Source organism: Scylla paramamosain, chromosome 31, assembly GCF_035594125.1.
Source record: "Scylla paramamosain isolate STU-SP2022 chromosome 31, ASM3559412v1, whole genome shotgun sequence".
NCBI lineage: Eukaryota > Metazoa > Arthropoda > Malacostraca > Decapoda > Portunidae > Scylla > Scylla paramamosain.
Genome location: NC_087181.1, coordinates 5,353,817 through 5,374,743, shown reverse-complemented (window position 1 = coordinate 5,374,743; position 20,927 = coordinate 5,353,817). Strand labels below are relative to the sequence as shown.

Below are 20,927 nucleotides of genomic sequence, written 5' to 3'. Positions count from 1 at the left end.
TCCACCTCTCTAATGCATGAATTAAGCAGTATTCTCAATCAGTCATCCCATTCTCTGGTAAACTCTGGAACACCCTGCCTGCTTCTGTATTTCCACCTTCCTATAACTTGAATTCCTTCAAGGAGGGGATTTCAAGAAACTTATCCCTCAATTTTTTACTACTGCTTCAGACCCTGTTCGGGGACTGGTATCTCAGTGTTTTTTTTTTTATTGGATTTTTGTTGCCTTTGGCCAGTCTCCAAAAAAAAAAGAAAAAAAAATTACCTTCTTAGTGTAGCTTGTACTATTTGAGCTGGCAACAGTGTATCTGAGTTAATACAAAAAAATGAAAATGGCAGATGGCCCAGGTCAGCAAAGAAGTTGGATAACAACAAAAAATGGACAATCTTCAACTGACTTAGTTTTAATTTTTATACTGGTAATTTGTTCACTTTGTATTCTATGGCAACACATCATGAGCACAGCCATAGACTATGAAGGATCATAAATAATAAAAAGGTAAGTTTATAGTCACTATTGGACAAGATAAAAAAAATACAGTAAAATCCCTCTTATCTGGCATCAACGGGACCGCCGACATGCTGGATACTTGAATATTGCCAGATAATTGAATAGAAGTGAAATTATGTCCTCAATCACCACCCTACACTCACGCATCTTACCATAACAAAGATCAGCTGATCTGATCAGCTGCTTAAGTGTAAGCACAACACGCTTCCTCTTTTCTACAACTTTAGGCATGATGAAGGTGTCAGGCGATAAACGGTGCACACGCGGGACTGAGTCACTGAGTAAACACAGTGCAGTGGGCCACGGGTGGCGCGAAGCAGTGCGCTCTGGTGGCGAGGGGACAAAGTATGCCTCGTGCGGGAATTTTAATCGATTTTATGAGTACACGTTGATTTTTTATTGATTTTAAGGCTTGGGGAAAAATGTGCTGGATACTTGAAGCTGCTGGATACTCGAATGCCGGATGAGAGGGATTTTACTGTACATAAATAAAAATTTGTACATTTAGCATATAATGTGCAGGGATAACTAAATGACATTTCTTTCAAATGAAAAAAGTGCATGTTATACATTGCAAAATATGGTACATACACTGAAAACAAGGTCACATAGTATAGCTCAAATCTAATATATTACAAATAGGTAAATAAAACTAAAGAAAAAAACTTACATAATGTGTCTTAAATCCATCCTTGACTCTGTCCCCTTCCAGACCAGTAACACGCTTGCAGATGTGGTGATGGGGGTTGGTAGGAGAGCGAGCAATGATTACATCTCCACGACTAATGCGGTTGAAACGAGGAGTAATGTGTTCTGTCAGTATTACGTCCTCAGAGTAGATTGTTGGCTCCATAGAGGGTCCACGACACTGTGAACAATAAGTGAACAATGACTATCTCCTACATCACCAGTGGCACATGCCCAGTCTTCTTATTTTCATTTTTATTCCTGAGGACTTTATGTAAATATACTATCACCTCCAACAAGAGAGGTTGGGTTTTCCAAAATTAGTGTGTGTGTGTGTGTGTGTGTATTTACCTAGTTGTATTGCACAGAGCATGTGCCAAAGCTCATTTTGTCCTGGTTCCATAACTGTATTTATCCAGTTTCTCTTTGACAAACATTTGGATGGTGTTTAACTATTTAGATAAAGAAATGACGAAAAAAATTATAACAAGCATATGTCCTAAACTGGAATACACACCAGTACACTGCTGGTCAGAGCAGAAGGCACAAGAGAAACTGTGCTTTCTGCTCTGACCAAATTTAAATTACAAGCTATAACTTTAAATATTAAAGCAGGATTTGGTGAATGTCGACATCTGGCAACTCTGCAGGTCTAGTAGCCAAAGTAGATGATATATTTCCTTAGTTTGTGATCAACTGTGTCTTGTGTTGTCTATTGTTTGAATTTTTCTTGTCCCTCATGGACTGTTTTTGTGGTTACGCAGGCATACCATCCTGCGCTGTTATCACCTATTGTGGGGCCTAGAACACTTCTTACTAAAGCCCAAATTTCAGTCATATGTGACTTAGTAAGGGAGAATAAATCAAATAAGGAAATAGTCATGAATACTGGTTTAGCCCTCAGAAACGTTCTACATTGGACCAAAACTTATTGGGAGGGAGGAGGGGATGCTTCCTCACCAACTCACAAGCAAGCAGGGTATAAGCACAGTGTGGGCCACAGGACTCTGAACATTATTCGTAGGCAGTTTGAGGTCTACCCTTGCATAACCAGTGGGGAACCTAAGGCCAGGAACCCTGCTTTGCTAACTGGGATAAGTGAGACATCTGTGCGCAGATATGTGAAACATGATTTGGGATATCGTAGTTGCCGTCCAGTGCCAAAACCTTGGGTTGCACGTGCTCACCATCTGAAAAGGCTTGCTTTTGTGTCTCAACACAAGGAATGGAACTTAAACAAATGGCATAGGGTACTTTGGTCAGATGATGCATGCTTTCAGGTTACAGATAACCAGAGAAACCATGTGTACCACAGACCTGGTAGTAACGCTTACACCTCCTGCTACACAAAACATTGTAGAACACCCAGACTTTATGATGATGTGGGGTTGTTTTCTTATTATGGTCTTGGGAAATTAGTGTTTGTGCATAAAAAGGTTTGGATGAACCAAAATAACTATGAATTAATTGCGGATGAATTAGATGACTGTATGGAAAAGTGAAATGCTGATTCCTATATGCAATATGGTGCACCATGCTATACTGCTAAGTTAATTATTAACTGCAATTGTTTCTGCAATGTTAGCCTTCTGAAATCTTGGCTCACAAATTCACCAGACCCTAACCCCATAGAAAATTTGTGGGTGAACATTAAAGTTAAACTCAAGGACAGAGATACATCCTCCCTCCTACTCCCGCAAGCTGCTATTCAGGACATATGGGACAATATTAACCCTCAGTATCTCCAACACCTAGCTGATTCACTCCTCAAAAACCTCCAAAAGATCAAAAAGGCAGGAGGATACCCTATCAATTACTAGTTTAGGTGAGTACCACCACTGAAACTTTTTTTCTATGCCATTAACCTCCTTCTTAGGATCTCGCAAGTCTTGTGCCTTCTGCTCTGACCAGCAGTGTACTTTGGGCTGCACATAAAAAAAAGATATATGTAAAATGGGAAGAATACAGAGGATAGCAACAAAGATGGTAGCAGAATTGAAAGACTTAAACTATGAAGAAAGATTACCAACACTACAAGAGAGAAGAGAAAGAGGAGACCTGATAACAATGTACAAATTAGTAAACAATATAGAAAGAATAAAAAAAAAATTACTTGGTACCACAGATGCAGGAGGGAGAGAGACAGACAAGGAGACATGGGAAGAAAATAAAGATGAGTGGATGTTTGAGCGACATCAAGAAATAGATTTTCCTGTATCGAACTACTGAAATCTTAATTATTTGAAGGAAGAAGTGGTTGTGGCAAACAGTATACACATGTTCAACCCTTAAACTTGAAACTCTCCACATGCAGGGTAAAATAGTTTTCAATATGAGAAGATATTACATGTCTGCTTTTTCCTGCATGATATTTTGGTAATAGAGGTAATGAAAATAAACTTATATTTTCTGTGTAAGCTAAGGCAATATCTACGGTCAGAACATGAAGAAAAAGATTTATAGGCATGGTGACATTCCATGCTGCGGGAATGCTCCAGGCAGCGGGGAGATGTTCCTGGTGAAGAGTGGTTTATTCATATTGCTTTTGCTGTTTTAGCCACATACACACAAGTTGCCCTTCTAACACATCTCATTTTCCTTGAAATACAATTCTTCCTGTTTTTCAATTGGCAGCTATTCTAAACATTACTCTCTCTCTCTCTCTCTCTCTCTCTCTCTCTCTCTCTCTCTCTTCTAAAAGTTTTAAGGCAAAGAGAGAGAGAGAGAGAGAGAGAGAGAGAGAGAGAGAGAGAGAGAGAGAGAGAGAGAAACACACACACACACACACACTATTTATTATGTTATTGTAGCGACGGCAGCCATTATCACCTCCTGCCTGCTGTTTCAACATGTGGGAGCAAGTTTTCCATCATCCCTGATTGCATGATGGGCCCCCCAGCTGCTGATTGGCCATGGAAGTCACATGATGAAGAGCTGGATCTTGATTGGAAGCGGCATGAGGGGCAGCAAGAGGACACAGCAGGCAGGAGACAAAGCCGGCGGCGGTGGGCAGTGAGGCACCCATAGTGGCAGCGAGTGGATCTGCGCTCCTACTTGAGTCGCCTGAAAGTTTTGTAAGTGGTTCGTGCTCCTTCAAGAACTCTTTCGAGGGTCGGTAAGTGATCCGGGAGGGTGGCACGAACTTGCAATAGGTGTCCATTACATGGGTAATGGACAAAACATGGAAACTAAAAAGACAGTGTTTATTTAACCAGCCAGGCAGGGAACAAGTGGTGGCAGGCGGGCAAGGGTGAGGACACCAGGAGCGAGGACAGATGGTGAGGTGATTCATGCAGAGAAAGAGGTGAGTTACAGGTCACTTTGCCATTGGAGATAGGGCCGTCACCACCATGTACACGTGACGTTTTCTATTATATCATGTACTGTATATTCATATGTATTTTGAGTCTTACTGGAGGGAACTCGAAATTATATGTATCCCATTCAGGGTAGAACTCCAAGTCTGACTACCCGGAGCTGCTGATTGCTTCCGGGAAGACGCACCCAAAGTCTACAATTTAAGCTGATAGTTAGCTACCAGAGGATTAACTTTAGGATCAGAGGGAGGAAAAGGTTAAGTATTGGCGAGGAAAGTGCGGGAAAACATTTGCACCCGCCGCCCTCTAGTGCAAGTCGGCCACCATACCTCACCAACCAGTTACAGCAGTGCCGCCACTCACATAATAGCAAATTTTCTCACGTAAAACAAATACTTGCCACATTGAGGTTAGTCACATACGAGCAAATATGCATATTTTGAACTCACATATATCGAATAACCAGTGCACACTGAAGGAGGAATGCAGAAGTGGTGGCTGGAGCCTAGAAATCTACTAAGAGGAGACAAATAATATATGAATTAGGAAAGATTTAAATGAGGAAGAAATAGCAATAATGAACTATATGTGGGAAAAGCCAAGGAAAAAAATGAGAATAGCACAGAAGCAGAAAATAAGAGGTTCTGTTGGAAGGTCATGGACTAGAACCCAAGGAAGATGGAGGTAATGGAGGGAGAGGAGGGAATGAACTGAATGTGTCATACACTAATGTTAAATGGAGTTAAATGACTATCTTATGGATGTAAAGGTGTAGTGCTGAGAAATTAATTATGTATATTTCTACTTTTCTTCCTAGGCTAGGGCCCATGTAGTGTGCGGGGATGACCAGAATCTCAGTACCATGTGACTAACCCCTCCCCTTCCCCTCCTCTCCTCAGTGTCCTTTTGTCCTTGCTTTTCCCCCCCCCCCCCTCTCAGCGTCACTGTGTTGACCACTTCTATAACAAATTTACCCCGTGAATAAACGTAATTTCTCCTGCTTGGCCAGGTTATAGAGGCGAATTTTTCACCTAATCCCAGAGAATGGGGAGCCCTTAATATGATAAAATTAATTCTATAATGGTAAGGTCTTAAACCAGCCCAAACAAATCCCAGATAATTACGCCGCGCCAATGAGGTTGACGAATCTGATAAGTCTTCTTTGCTTCGCTGCCCTGTCACCCCTGTTGCTACGTAAGCCGGGAAGAGATACCAGACTTTGACTAATTCCCCAATTGATTTCAAAAGTCCATTGAATTAAACTTCTTAAAGTAACAACTATAAAGTAAACAGTAACTTAATTATTCATATTTTTCATCCCTGAACTCACAACCTAGTCGCCCCCCCCCTCCTAAAAACAAAATTATAACTTAATAAATTTCCCCATTGGAAACCTTTATCCTTAGTTTCCCGCCGATTTCCTCACAAGCAAAGCCAGTCTCTCTCGGATTCTCCTCAGGTGAGCATGCGGTCTGATAATCTCCTCCTCCATTTCTTGTAATATTAAGTAAGTGTTTATTTAACAATAATTTACTAAAGCCAGTCTCTCTCGGATTCTCCTCAGACCCTCTCGGATTCTCCTCAGATATTCCTGTTGATAAACTGTTTCTGAGTGGATAGATATTCGCATTTTTTCGTTCTTTTTTTGTTGGTTTTCTCCACGGGACTAGTGAAACCACCTGGTTCGAGATCACCGTGTGAGACTGTCCTCAGGTATATACATTCTTTTTGGATATATATTTGTTATTTATTTATTTATTCTCTGGTCTCCCCCACAACTCAGTAGTCGCGAAAATATCTCCATCGTAGTTTTTATGTAATTGAAGAATACGCTACCATTTATTTTGTATTTCTGAATTATGTAACTGAAGAGTAAGCTATCATTTATTTTTGTATTTCTGAATTATGTAACTGAAGAGTACGCTACCATTTATTTTGTATTTCTGAATTGCTTTCTTTTTATTATTATTATTTCGGATTATTCCATTATTTATTAAAAATCATAAAAGTGTCAGTATTTGTATTTCTCTTAATCCAGTGATAGGATTTGTAATTATCGTCTGCCACAAGGGAACATCACACCCCTTAGAGGGCACTAAACTGGTGAGCAGCGGTGGCATTTATTTCGCGACTGACCGAAAGAGGTGGAGACTGGAAATAATTGTAAATGTTGAAGGTGATGATGAGGCCAAGCGAGACATTCAAAGGAGGGCGTGCACGTGCATGGTGGTGAGCAGGTGATGATTGGCGAGGCACAGAACGTTCAGGATGGAGGAGGAGGAGGAGCAGGATCTTTGTGTATAGGAAGGAGAAAGAAGGAGGATAGGAGTAATAAGTAATAATGCAAGGAGAATGGAGGAGGAGGAGGAGCAGGAGTCTTTGTGTATAGGAAGGAGAAAGAAGGAGGATAGGAGTAATAAGTAATAATGCAAGGAGAAAGGAGGTGGAGGAGGAGTAATGAATAACAATGATTAAGAGGAAAACCAGAGGAGGAGAAATAGTAATGAACTATAATTTTTTCTTGAGTAATGACAAAACATGCACATGAGCTTTCTGGCCACCTGGGTCAGAAAAAGACAATTAAAAAGGCCGAAGAATTGTTTTACTGGTGTAATCTCAAGTTTGACGTAACCCAGTACGTAAAGAATTACCTTCAGTAGAGAAGCCCTTAGATAGGATAGGTATAGACCTGACGGATATGATTGCAGGCAGTGGTGGCTACCGATATGTGTTGACTATTGTAGATCACTTTAGCCGATTTGTGAAGTTCTATCCACTCAAAAACAAACTATCAGAGGGAATTGTAGAGGCGCTGCAGCAGTACATTACCGACTTCGGGACTCCTCACTCCATCGTCCTGGACAACGGGGGCGAGTTCACCTCCCAGATCTTCCAACAATTCTGCCAGCAACACCTCATCACCCTCTGTTACACCACTCCCTACCACCCGCAAGGGAACGCCATCACCGAATGACTCCATCGCACGCTCAAATCCATCTTGGCTTCCATGTGCCGAGGTTACCCGCTACGGTGGCCTCGCCTACTCCCTGTGTGTCAGGCCACTATGAATGCCGCCGTCCATACCAGTATCGCCCAACAACCTTTCTTCGCGTTTTTCTCCCGGCATGCGCCCCGAGTGGTGGGTGCCAGGCTACCCGCAGTTGATGGTGACGAGCAAGACGTGGATGTGGTCCGCCGGCTGATCCGGGAAACACACGAGAAAGTGACTCGGAAATACCGTAATGCGGCCAACAGGAAACGCAAGGAGCAGAAGGTAGACATTGGGGCGTTGGTGTGGGTGAAGCGAGAAACTACAGAGTCAGGAGTGTGTAAGAAACTGTGTGTTCGTTGGGACGGCCCATATAAGGTGGTGGAAGTTTTAAGAGGAGGCGGTGGTTATGTGGTGAAAGACCCTTTCTCGGGAAAGATGGTGCAAAGAGCGGCAGAAAAGATCAAACAGTTTCACAGTGAGGAAGAGTACGTAGTTGCAGCTCAAGACACAGTGTTCCAACCTGATATAGAAACTGAAGTGTTACCGCCTAGAGTGCGTAACCGTCCCAGACGCTATATTGAGGAATGTTAATGTCGCTGGAAAAACGGTATAGAAAAGAGCAGAGTGCTTGGGGTAAATAGAGTCTCCCCCCTTACTTTTGCATGGTCTGGCTGGACTGGTTGTAATGAATCGTGGTATGACGGGTATGGGTACTATGTGAGAGGTGATGTAAGAATTTGAGAAGGAATAAGGAACCACTTTAATTCGCAGACTACTACTGCACTCGACAATCCGTTCGGGCCATTCTGTGGTGGATTACTTCAGGACGTGGCGAGCGCTTCGCGTAATCATCTATAGTATCTCGTGGTATGAGTGAATGTGTGGATGAGTAAATGACTGTCCGAGTGGAAGGAACCGAGTACTGGGGTGGCCGAATCTCGTTTCAGAGAGTGACGGAGTGACTTAAGGTTAAGTCCTCACACCACAGGAGGTCAAGAGGCTGGTTGGGGTGGAATTTCTTTTCTTTTTCCTTGAGATGAGAGAAAGAGCCGAGTTATGTCTCCAAGGGACATTGTGGTGATATGGCCCACAAGCCATTGTATGGGAGAGAATGTCAGAGTTATTTCCCGACAGAGATCACGTGCAGTTCGTCAGCCTGGCTTGGTTATGTGGTGGTGAGGGGAGTTTCTAATTACTCGGATGTGAAGGTGTTATTTTATTTTTTTTGGTAAGGAGAAAAGAGAGAGGTGAAAAATTCTAGAACGGATGAAAGGCTCATGTAGTGCTGAGAAATTAATTATGTATATTTCTACTTTTCTTCCTAGGCTAGGGCCCATGTAGTGTGCGGGGGTGACCAGAATCTCAGTACCATGTGACTAACCCCTCCCCTTCCCCTCCTCTCCTCAGTGTCCTTTTGTCCTTGCTTTTCCCCCCCCCCCTCTCAGCGTCACTGTGTTGACCACTTCTATAACAAATTTACCCCGTGAATAAACGTAATTTCTCCTGCTTGGCCAGGTTATAGAGGCGAATTTTTCACCTAATCCCAGAGAATGGGGAGCCCTTAATATGATAAAATTAATTCTATAATGGTAAGGTCTTAAACCAGCCCAAACAAATCCCAGATAATTACGCCGCGCCAATGAGGTTGACGAATCTGATAAGTCTTCTTTGCTTCGCTGCCCTGTCACCCCTGTTGCTACGTAAGCCGGGAAGAGATACCAGACTTTGACTAATTCCCCAATTGATTTCAAAAGTCCATTGAATTAAACTTCTTAAAGTAACAACTATAAAGTAAACAGTAACTTAATTATTCATATTTTTCATCCCTGAACTCACAACCTAGTCGCCCCCCCCCTACTAAAAACAAAATTATAACTTAATAAATTTCCCCATTGGAAACCTTTATCCTTAGTTTCCCGCCGATTTCCTCACAAGCAAAGCCAGTCTCTCTCGGATTCTCCTCAGGTGAGCATGCGGTCTGATAATCTCCTCCTCCATTTCTTGTAATATTAAGTAAGTGTTTATTTAACAATAATTTACTAAAGCCAGTCTCTCTCGGATTCTCCTCAGACCCTCTCGGATTCTCCTCAGATATTCCTGTTGATAAACTGTTTCTGAGTGGATAGATATTCGCATTTTTTCGTTCTTTTTTTGTTGGTTTTCTCCACGGGACTAGTGAAACCACCTGGTTCGAGATCACCGTGTGAGACTGTCCTCAGGTATATACATTCTTTTTGGATATATATTTGTTATTTATTTATTTATTCTCTGGTCTCCCCCACAACTCAGTAGTCGCGAAAATATCTCCATTGTAGTTTTTATGTAATTGAAGAATACGCTACCATTTATTTTGTATTTCTGAATTATGTAACTGAAGAGTAAGCTATCATTTATTTTTGTATTTCTGAATTATGTAACTGAAGAGTACGCTACCATTTATTTTGTATTTCTGAATTGCTTTCTTTTTATTATTATTATTTCGGATTATTCCATTATTTATTAAAAATCATAAAAGTGTCAGTATTTGTATTTCTCTTAATCCAGTGATAGGATTTGTAATTATCGTCTGCCACAAGGGAACATCACACCCCTTAGAGGGCACTAAAAAGGGAATTGTTGAAACTAAGTTAAGTGATAAATTAGTGTCTCTGGATATCAGCAGTGGTAAATATAATGTATGGAGGAAGGACAGGAAACAAAAAAACAAGGAGGAGGAGTGATGATTTTAGTAAAGAAAGACTTGTGAGTTGAAGAAGTCAACTATGGGAAAGGAACTGCCAAAATTATAGAAGTGGGGATGAAACATGAAGGGAAAAGGTGGAGAGATTTCATTGTGATGTATGTTCCACCTTATACAAGATCCTTGAGCAATGAAGATTATGAGTTTATGATGAAGAACACAAGTAAGGGAATGGAAGAACTCATTAGCAAAAGTGACAACTTAACAATGATGGGAGATATTAATTGTAAAGAGGTGTGTTGGGAGGAGTGGACAATGGACGAAGGTGAAAGATCTTAGGGAAATATGTTACTACAGATGGCAATGGACAACACACTGACACAGTGAATCAAAGAAAACGCAAGGTTTCAAGGGACTGATGAACCATCAAGGCTGGACTTTGTGTTTACTAATGAGCCGGAAATATTAGAAAGCATGAAATGTAAAAGCCCAATAGGAAAACATGATCATGTAGTTGATGAGTTGCTTTTAAATGAAAGAACATAAGTGGGGAAAAGAAAAGAGCACAAAATTGAGAGACACATTTACAATAAAGCAATTTTACACTAATGAGGAAGTATTTTGAAGCTGACTGGAGTAATTTTAATGAAGTGCAGGGAGTAGAGGAGAAATGGATGTCTTTACTTAAGATTTATAATGAGTGAGTCAAGAGATATGTTCTCAAATTGGGGAAGAGAGTGAGATCACTAATAAAGTTTGGTTTAATAGAAAATGTGAAATAACAAAAGATAAAAGGGATGTAGCATGGAATAAGTGGAGAAGGAAATGATAAGACCTATGAGCTAAATACAAACAGGCAAGAAATGAATATATAGGAATATGACAAAAGAGCAAAGGAGTTTTGAAAAAAAGCAATGGATAGTTAAAAAGACCAACCAAGGTTTTCTACAGATATATTAACTAGATATATTAATGGCAAGTTGAAAAACAGGGAAGGTATTAGTAAATTTAGGATGGAGGACAAGAATTATGAAGATGAGGCAGTAATGGTAGAAGTTATAAACAATTCTTTTCAGTGTTTACAAGAGAGAGTTAATTTAAAGTACATGAATGGGTGGAAGAACATGTAGACTCCCTGGTAGAAATACAAGTTACAGTCCAAGAAGTGATAAAAATAATGGAGGGTCTTGATGTGAGAAAAGCCTCTGGGCCAGATGGTGTGTCAAGTTGGATCCTGAAGAAATGTAGCAAACAACTGGCTGAGAGGATACACAGAATCATAATAAGCTCATCAGCTGAGGGTAAAGTCTTCACAGACAGGAAAAGAGCTGACATTGTTAGAATTTATAAAGGGGAATGTCAAAAAGAATCGTTAAATTATAGACCAGTGTCCCAAACAAGTGTGGTTGCAAAGATGTTTTAAAGAATAATTAAAGATAGGTCAATATCATATCTAGAAGACAAGAACAGACAGACTGATATGCAATTTGATTTTTGAGAAAGAAGATCTTGCACGACAAATATATGTTTCAACTCAAGGGTGATATAGTACAGAAGTGAGATGGCTGGGTAGATGGAATTTATCTGGACCTACAGAAAGCATTTGATAAGGTACCACATAAGAGAATGCTATGAAAGATAAAAAACACGAGTGATTTTGAAGTGGATGGAGGATTTTTTGAAGGACAGAGAAATGAGAATGGTAATTATAAATAGAAAGTCCTCTTGGGGGAAAGTGATCACTGGATTTCCACAAGGGCCAGTACTGGCCCCAGTAATGTTTGCAGTATATATTAAAGACATGATGGAATGAGTGAAGTTATGTAAGTTTGTTTGCTGATGATGCCAAGTTACTTAAGAAGGTGGGAAGGAAACAGATTGCTAAGCATTGCAGCAGGATTTTAACAGAATATGGGAATGGAGTAATAGATGGGAAATGAAATTCAACATCAGAAAATGTAGTGTGATGGAATATGGGAAGAGAAAAAATAGATTAGGCAACTATGAAATATGAAAAAAAATTAAGAAAACAACACTGGAAAAGGACTTGGAAGTAACTGTATCTGATAATTATTTATAACCAGAGAAACACATCAATAAGATTGTGTGTGAAACTTACAACCAATGTAAAAAAGATATCCAGTGATATAATAGAGATGAAGAATAGGGAGATGGAAACTGGAAAAGAAAACAAAGAACTGAGAGAAGTGACAAAAACAGTGGACAAAAAATACTGTGAAGATATCAAGAAACTTATGGAAGAGAACACTGAGTTAGAGAAACCTGTACAAGAGAGGTTACAGTTGAAGAAATGAAAAAGTCAGTGACAGAGGAAATCAGAAGTTGGAAAGAAGACAGAGAGCAAGGGCAAATTGTGGACATGAAGGAAATAATAAGGCAACAGCAACAGAAACACAATAAGGACATGAAAAACAAGCAATTAAAATAATAAAGAAAAAAAGTAATCTTGTGAGAGACATGGTACTGAGAAAGATGTGTGTGGTGATATTTAGGGTCAAGTAGAAGAACCTATCTATGAAAATAGCTAGAGAGAAAGAAGTGAAATGGGTTAAGGAAATTATAGAAGTGGCAGAGGAAGGAGAGGGGATAGTCAAACAAACTGAAAAGGTTTACAGAATTGGAAATGATGAAAATGCAACAAGACCAATGAAAATAAGATTCATGTCACAAACAGCAGAACATGTCACAACGAACAGGCAAATTGGCAAAAGCAGAAGGAATGAAGGAAATATGGATAAAAACAGACGTGAATGAAGAAGAGAGAAGTAAACTGAAAGAGTTGAGAGTAGAGACCCAGTCAAAAAAAAAATTAGGAGAGAACACAGGAAAAAGCAAGGATATTAATTTGGAAAGTTGTATACAAAGTGAGGAAATGGTGGCACAAATATGCCATGGAAGATCACCAAGCAGAAGTTTAAGAATTATGTATACAAATATAGATGAAACTTAAAGACTATCTAAAGAACAATAAACCAGACGTGGTACGTTTAACAGAAACCAAGCTAAAAGAGAAAATAAAGTTGAGATTTGCAAAGAAAGGATGTAGACCATAAAGGAGAGACAGAAAAGGAAGTGGAGGAAGAAGAGTGATGATACTGATAAAAGAGAATATTGTTGTTAAGGAAGTGGAATATGGTGATTGAATGGCAGAAACTTTGAGTGTTGTGATTAAGATCAAAGGAAGTGAAAAAAAGAAAAGTTATTGTGATGTACAAACCACCAAAAACTAATGCATAGGAGACCAATAGATATAAAATTATGCAACAAGAAACAAGAAATAGTATAGACGAAATGATAAGGAAAAGTAACAAAGTGCTCTTAGTAAGTGACTTCAACACTTATGGAATTAAATGGGAAAAGATGGAAGTGAAAGAAAATGTTGGGTGATGGAGCAAAGAACTTATGCAAACCATGATGGTGAATACAATGAGACAGTGGATGAATGAACCTACAAGATGCAGAGAAGAAAAACCATCACAGTTGGTCTTAGTGTTTACAAAAAACCCAGAAAGTAGACTGAAATTTTGCAAGTGACATAGTGAGAAAATGTAAGAAAGAACCCAAATATTTTTACAAATATGTAAATGGGAAAATAAAACATAGGGATGGCATAAACAAGTTAAAAAAGAGAAGAAAAAACTTATGGAATCACTAAGATGAGCATATTAATAAATTAGAGTTTTCAATCTGTGTTTACAAAAAAAAAAGATTTTGTGGCATCAAAAGTGGCATCACAGAATGAGGGAACATAAGAGATACAAGTAAAGTGACAAGAAATCAAGAAACTGCTGGAAGAACTAGATGTCAGCTGGATGTTAGAAAAGCTATGGGACCAGATCAAGTAACTTGATAAATCAGTCACAGCATGGCTTCATGAAGGGGAAGTCTTGCCTGACAAACTTGTTAAGTTTTTACAGTAAGGTATACGAGGCAGTAGATAATGGTGATAGTTATGATATCTTATATCTGGACTTTAGTAAAGCATTTGACAAGGTACCCCATCAAAGGCTCCTGAGAAAGGTTAGGGCACACGGGATAGATGGGAAGGTGTTAGGCTGGATAGGGTCATGGCTTAGTGACAGGCGTCAGAGAGTGGTAATAAACGGCTCGAAATCCGAGTGGGGTCATGTAATTAGTGGGGTGCCACAGGGATCAGTATTAGGGCCATTGTTATTTCTAATGTATATCAATGACTTGGATAGTGGAATTAGTAGTGATGTTAGTAAATTTGCGGATGACACAAAGATAGGTAGATTAATTAGGTCAGAATCGGATGCCATCGCCTTGCAGGTAGACCTAGATAGAATGAATGAATGGACGGATAGATGGCAAATGCAATTTAATATCAATAAATGCAAAGTGCTTAGTGTAGGTAGAGGATCCCCACACAATAGGTACACATTAGACAACCAAACTCTGGTAGGTACAGGGTACGAGAAAGATTTAGGAGTTATAGTTAGCTCTGAACTCCGTCTAGGGAAACAATGCATAGAAGCCAGAAACAAGGCAAATAGGGTACTAGGATTCATTTTTAGGAGTGTTAAAAGTAGAAGGCCGGGAGTAATATTAAAGTTATACTTGGCGCTGGTCAGACCTCATCTAGACTACGCGGTGCAGTTCTGGTCCCCACATTACAGGAAAGATATAGGTCTATTAGAATCAGTACAGAGGAGAATGACTAAAAGGATACAGGGGATGAGGAGTATCGCTTACGAGGTGAGGTTGAAGCTGTTAAATTTACATTCTTTAGAGAGGTTAAGAGGGGACCTGATAGAAGTCTTTAAGTGGTATAAGGGTTATAACAAGGGAGATGTAAGCAAAATTCTTAGGATCAGCAACCAGGGTAGAACAAGAAATAATGGGTTCAAGCTTGAAAAATTTAGATTTAGGAAGGAGATAGGAAAAAATTGGTTCTCAAATAGAGTGGTAGATGAGTGGAACGGACTCAGTAATCATGTAGTTAGTGCTAGGACACTAGAGAGCTTTAAGAGAAGATTAGACAAGTTTATGGATGGGGATAGCAGATGGAAATAGGTAGGTGTGTTTCATACAGGGACTGCCACGTGTAAGCCTGGTCGCTTCTTGCAGCTTCCCTTATTTCTAATGTTCTTATGTTCTTAAATGGATGGATATTAAAAGAATGGAGAGAACAAATTGAGGAACTCATATGGGATATAATTAACAGCTCACTGAAAGAAGGGAATGGAAAATAGCTAACATAGTGCCAATATACAAAGGGGGAAATAAAACAGATCCATGAAATTATAGACCAATGTCATCAACAAGTATTGTAAGCAAACTTTGTGAAAAAGTAATTAAAAGATAAATGGCGTAATATTTAGAAGATAAAAAGGTAATTACAGAAAAGCAATTTGGATTCAGAAAAAGATCCTGTGTCTCAAATCTACTGAGCTTATATATGAGAGTAATAAATGGAGTGCAAGAGAGGCATGGATGATGTGGTATACCTGGATCTCAAAAAAGGAATTGATAAAGTTCCCCACAAAAGCCTTATGTGGAAGTTAGAGAATGGAGGAGGAGTAAAAGGAGCAACATTGTGATAGATGGATGATTATTTACAAGGGAGGAAAATGAGAACAATAAACAGAGACTCTAATTCAAGTTGGTGCAAAGTGACAAGTCAGGTACCACAAGGATCTGTGTTGGCACCTATTATGTTTCAAATATATGTAAATGATATGACAGATGATCTAAACACTCTATATTATGGAGGGTAAGAGAACTTTCAGATAAGACAACCCCCAAATTTCAGTCTGAATTTAATGGTTTTAGCTGATATCAGTGGTATAAGACCCAAACTACCAAACCATCTATGGTTTGGTAGTATGGTCAATGAGCACCAGACAACTGAGACAGTGATATACCAGTACAATGAATAAGATACCTTGAATGTATTACCAGTAATAAGGTACCATCATCTTCAAGTGCAAAAATAAATCTAAAAAAAAAAAAATTCCCACCGGTTGTTTTTGTACATTTTCATGAAAAGGACAGATGGACGAAGACAGTGTAAAATTATGTGCGGTATGACCAGTTTTCCTAAACATAAACAAAACCTTGCCTTGCACGGCCTGCATGTGTTGGGCTGTCAGCCATAATCTTCTATATATTATGTTTCTTTTGATTACATACATTGGTGCTGTTGAATTTTTTTCTCAGTATATGGACTTTGTCCTTATACAATATTACAGGTTGGAGAGATTCATCTTATCCCAGTTTACTTTCCTTTACTGCTTAGCTCAGGGTTCTATGCCTTGAAGATCTTTATACAGCTCCTCCTCCAGCTTTGGAAGAAATTGAGGAACATTCATACAGCCTCCTGCTTTATCCATTTATATACAATGCCAGCAGAGGTTTGTACTTGTACTACATTAAATTTTCTCTACACACTTTTCAATGGGAACACATTTAAGCTAATTTTCTCAAAACGGATTCATATTTTATTTTGTCTAACTTCCCCAAAAGTCAAAATATAAGATTGTTGTTTATTCATAATAGTATTTTGCATAAAATTTTATCATTATTTTTGTATCTGATGTATAGGATGACCCCCCCAACTTTTTTTTTCTTTTTAATAGGATGATTCAAGTGTCGTCTTATATACTAAAATACATGGTAGTTATATAAACCTGTTCACTGATGATGCAAAAATAATGAAAATAATAAAGGGTGAAAATGACTGCAAGGAGATGCAAAAGGATATTGACAAGATACATGCATGGAGTCAAAGATGGAGACTAAAATTTAATGCCAGAAAATACCATGTGTTGGAAATAGGAAAAAACAAAAAGAGACCTTCGTGGAATTACAAAATGCTAGGGGGAAATAATAATGAAAAGTATGTAATGAAGAAAAAGCTTTGGGAGTAATAATTCAGGACACACTATCACCTGAAAGGTACATAAACAGGATATTTGGCTCTATATACAGTTCGTTAACTAAGTCAACTGCTACACTTTTTTGTTTTTCTCTCACATGCGGTACTGGTAGAGTCTTTTCTTTAATCCCAAACATTGCAACACATTTCTTTTCTCTACTGTATGTTTTACCAACTCTTCCTTTTCTTTTATAACCTTCACCACTGACTTCTCTGTTTTTCCTTTACTTCTTTCTCCAGAATTTCTTCAAAACTTGCCTTTTCTTCTTCTCTTTCAATCTTTCACTGGTTCTGTTTTTCACTTATTTTCTTTACATTCTCAAAGTTCACCTCAACTTTTTCTTCATATTTCATCAATACCTTTTCATATTTCTCACACTGGTCTTAAAAATTTGTCATCCTCTCCAGAACTCTGTCTAACTTCCATTTTCCACCTTTTCCAATAGCTCACTTATTGTCTGTTCCATTCCTAGCACTCTCCTATAAATCAATTGGTAAATATTAAGAAGGCTCAGACAACTCTATTTCCTATAGTTTTCAGCTCCTACACCCTACAACCTTGGGGATCTGGTAGGAAAGCAGGGTTTTCTGTTGGGGGAATACTAAAATACAGCCAAATATTGCCTCTTACCACCAAAAAATAAGTAGAGAGCTACTGTTGCTGCTGTTGTGATGGTCACCATATCCTGAAGCATTGTCAATGATACACATAAATCTCCAGAAATCTTTAGTTTGCCTCACTGCTGCAGTATCGCCAATGATGACTCAGGAAAAATCTCTAGAAATCTGTAGTTTATCCCACTACTTCAGTATTGCCAGCAATGTCTTACAGAAAAATCTCCAGAAATTAGTTCCAGGATAGGGAAAAGGAACAATGTATATCATTCAAATGCAATTTAAAACAACACACAAGTTCAACACTCCATGTATTGATGGTTCAATCTCCTGTGTTGTTACTAGTCAAACATTAAACTCTGATATAGGGTCAAGGTATCTATAGGTACTTATATGGATAAAGGTATCTATAGGTACTTACATGTCAGCAAGGACTCCATATTACTTGTGTTTGTCAAACATGGTCGACATGTCCTGCAGCTGTAATCTCATTTTAATTCAACTTTTGCAGAAATTCAAACATGTAATGAATTTCTCTGCAGCCATGGACAAATTACACGTACTGTCAAGTGTAAGTGTCCAAAGTGTGATAGTGACATTAATTTTAATAAACATCTGCTTTTCCACTGTGACAAGCAAAGAAAAGTGCTGAAAAACAAGAAACTGACAATCCAGCGGTGTCTATTTCACCTGTCAGCACTGAAAAGCACATGGTTTTCCAATTCATGTCTCAACTTCCAACAAATAATCCTGTTGACATTTTTTTTGGTGTAAGAGGCATCTCACTGTCAGTGACACTGCCAGGAAAGTTAGGTGTAGTATCCTGATTGTGACTGACTGGTTTTCATTTTGTTGGGAGGTGGCAGTCAACTACTGCACAAAGAAACATTGTGGGAAACTTGGTGGTGCTGGAACAACAGTAGAAACTGATGAGGCAAAATTTGGAGAAAAAGAAAACATAACGATGGCCAGCTTTTGCAAGGAACATGAGTTGTGGGTGGAGTCAAGTGGGACTCAAAGTGTTTCTTTGTTTTCCCTGTGGAATGTCAGGATCAACAGACTCTTCTTTGTGTAATTCAAGAACATGTATAGTCCAGCACCCACATAATAACAGAAAGAAAAGTGGTTATGAGGATCTGTAAGAGCATGGATTCACACATTCCACCATGCATCATACCCTCAACTTTGCTGACAGCACCACGGGTGCCCACACCCAAAACAGAGAGGGAGTGGCATGAGGCAAGGATACACGTTCCCCACTACGCATTTCAGCAGCAGTATTTTGCTGCATATTCCGGGAAGACCTCTTCAAGAGGGCTTCCCCATCATTCATTTTCCAGTAGACTGGCCCTGATGGAACCCATACTAGTGATCAGATAGAAGGTTGTGAAGTGATAGATGTTTAAGAATCTTTCTGATGAGGATTGATTCAGAAACTTTAGAGAGGCAGGAAATCAAAGTAATAGGACAGTAGTTTAAGGGATTAGAGTAGTAACCCTTTTCAGGAACAGACTGAAAGTAAAGAAATTTCCAGCAAGAAAGAAAGGTAGATGCTGATAGACAGAGCTGGAAGAGCTTGATTAGGCAAGGTGCAAGAATGGAGGCATAGTTTTGGAGAACAATAGGAGGAAACCCATCAGGTCCATAAGCCTTTTGAGGTTAAGGACAATGAGGACATGAAAACAACATGAAAACATCTCCCCTCTTGGGTGCTTTGTTGATATTTTTGAGAAGTTGGTGTGTCTGATATCAGTCACGCCTTTTGTCTTGGTATGGTCTCAGCCATCACAGTATCCATGCAGCACAAATAATACTTCCTCAGTTCATTTTAGGATACACCAAATAAAAGATTAGTCCATATAGAAACCAGAAGAAAATGTTTTAAAGTAAATATGTAGCAGGAGACAAAGTGGTGTCTGGTCAAGGGGAGGATCAACTGATGACCATAAATAAATGGCCAAGGGCAAAGGCAATATGGGAAATTGGCTGGACATTGTTCATAAAAGTCCAGGTATGAGAGAGTTTTGGGGCTTCATACCAGAAGACATTGACATACCTAGGATGACGGTGCTCAGGAAACTTAATGTTAGAGAAAATGGTATCAGAACAGGAGGGCATGATCACTTACCCAGAAAAGGAAAATATAGCATTAAGGAAAAGTTGTGGTAGCTAGGAGGAGGCAGTAGACACCTGCTGAAACGATAATTACTCCCAGTGAGGTCTAAAGCACTGTTCAGGGGGTGCTGTGAACTTATCATTAAACCCAGCAGTGACCTCACTGAACGTTTCCCTTTGTGTATCACAACACAAAGGGGCAGTCACAGCCTGCCCTCTAAAGACAACTCTCTTCCTCCACACAAAACTACAAGCACCTGATAACGCACACACCCTTCACTAAAAAATTTTAAAATCATCATTGCGACTCCTACACTAGCCTCCGAGTCCCCATCTGGGGAGGGGACCATAAATGTCCCCAGGTCGGACTGCCTTTCTGTCGACAACCCTAAGTGTCTTGACACCCCCCTCAACTTTTTCTTCATTAACTTCTGCAACATTTGCGGTCTAAGATCTAATTTTCAATCTGTAGAACACCACCTCTCCTCTTCTAAACCTCATCTTCTTTTCCTCACTGAAACTCAGGTGTCTGAGGCAACTGACAGTAGCCCCTTTTCTGTTCCCTCCTACTTTCTCTATCCTCATTTTCAATCCAAAGCTGGATGCTGCGTTTAAGTGGGCAATGACTTAACCTGCTCTCGTGCCCACGCTCTTGAATCTTCCGAGTTTTCCACCATCTGACTACAACTACAGAGTCACTCTCATACTAAATTTATCTGTGCTGTATACCTCTCACCTAACTCCTCTGACTATAAGAAATTCTTTGACTACTTAACTTCCAAAGTGGAGCACATTCTGACCCTCTTCCCTTTCACAGAGATCTCCATTTTTGGAGACTTCAATGTTCACCACCAGCTTTGGCTTTCCTCTCCCTTCACTGACCATCCTGGTGAACTAGCCTACAACTTTGCTATCCTCCATGACCTAGAGCAATTGGTGCAACATCCTATTCGTATTCCTGACCGTCTTGGAGATATGCCCAACATTCTTGACCTTTTCCTGACCTCTAATCCTTCTGCTTATGCTGTCACCCTTTCTTCTCCGTTGGGCTCCTCCGATCACAATCTCATATCTTTATCTTGACCTATTGCT

The 20,927-nt window shown here is 39.5% G+C and overlaps 2 protein-coding genes across 7 annotated transcripts in view; one reads left to right on the top strand and one right to left on the bottom strand.

Annotated features, from left to right (window-relative positions):
- LOC135116409 (mitochondrial inner membrane protease subunit 1-like) overlaps positions 1 to 20,927 on the bottom strand; it is a 387,804-nt gene that overhangs the window by 26,909 nt on the left and 339,968 nt on the right. For all 5 annotated transcript variants that reach the window (XR_010276300.1, XM_064033853.1, XM_064033854.1 and 2 more), the window contains one exon: positions 1,181 to 1,378. Coding sequence is in view for 4 of the 5 variants with exons in the window: in XM_064033853.1 (XP_063889923.1) it covers positions 1,181 to 1,378 (198 nt within the window). In the remaining variant the exon portion in view is untranslated. The remainder of the gene's footprint in view (positions 1 to 1,180; positions 1,379 to 20,927) is intronic.
- Positions 5,120 to 10,026, top strand: LOC135116411 (uncharacterized). Of its 2 annotated transcripts, none has more exons than XR_010276302.1 (2): positions 5,120 to 9,471; positions 9,577 to 10,026. XR_010276302.1 is itself a non-coding variant. In XM_064033859.1 (2 exons), the coding sequence occupies exon 2, from the start codon at positions 7,522 to 7,524 to the stop codon at positions 8,095 to 8,097; it is 576 nt and encodes a 191-aa protein (XP_063889929.1). In that variant the 5' UTR covers positions 5,120 to 5,973; positions 6,079 to 7,521; the 3' UTR covers positions 8,098 to 10,026. The 2 variants fall into 2 exon arrangements, 1 of the variants encoding a protein (XP_063889929.1); XM_064033859.1 differs by having other exon boundaries at positions 5,120 to 5,973; positions 6,079 to 10,026.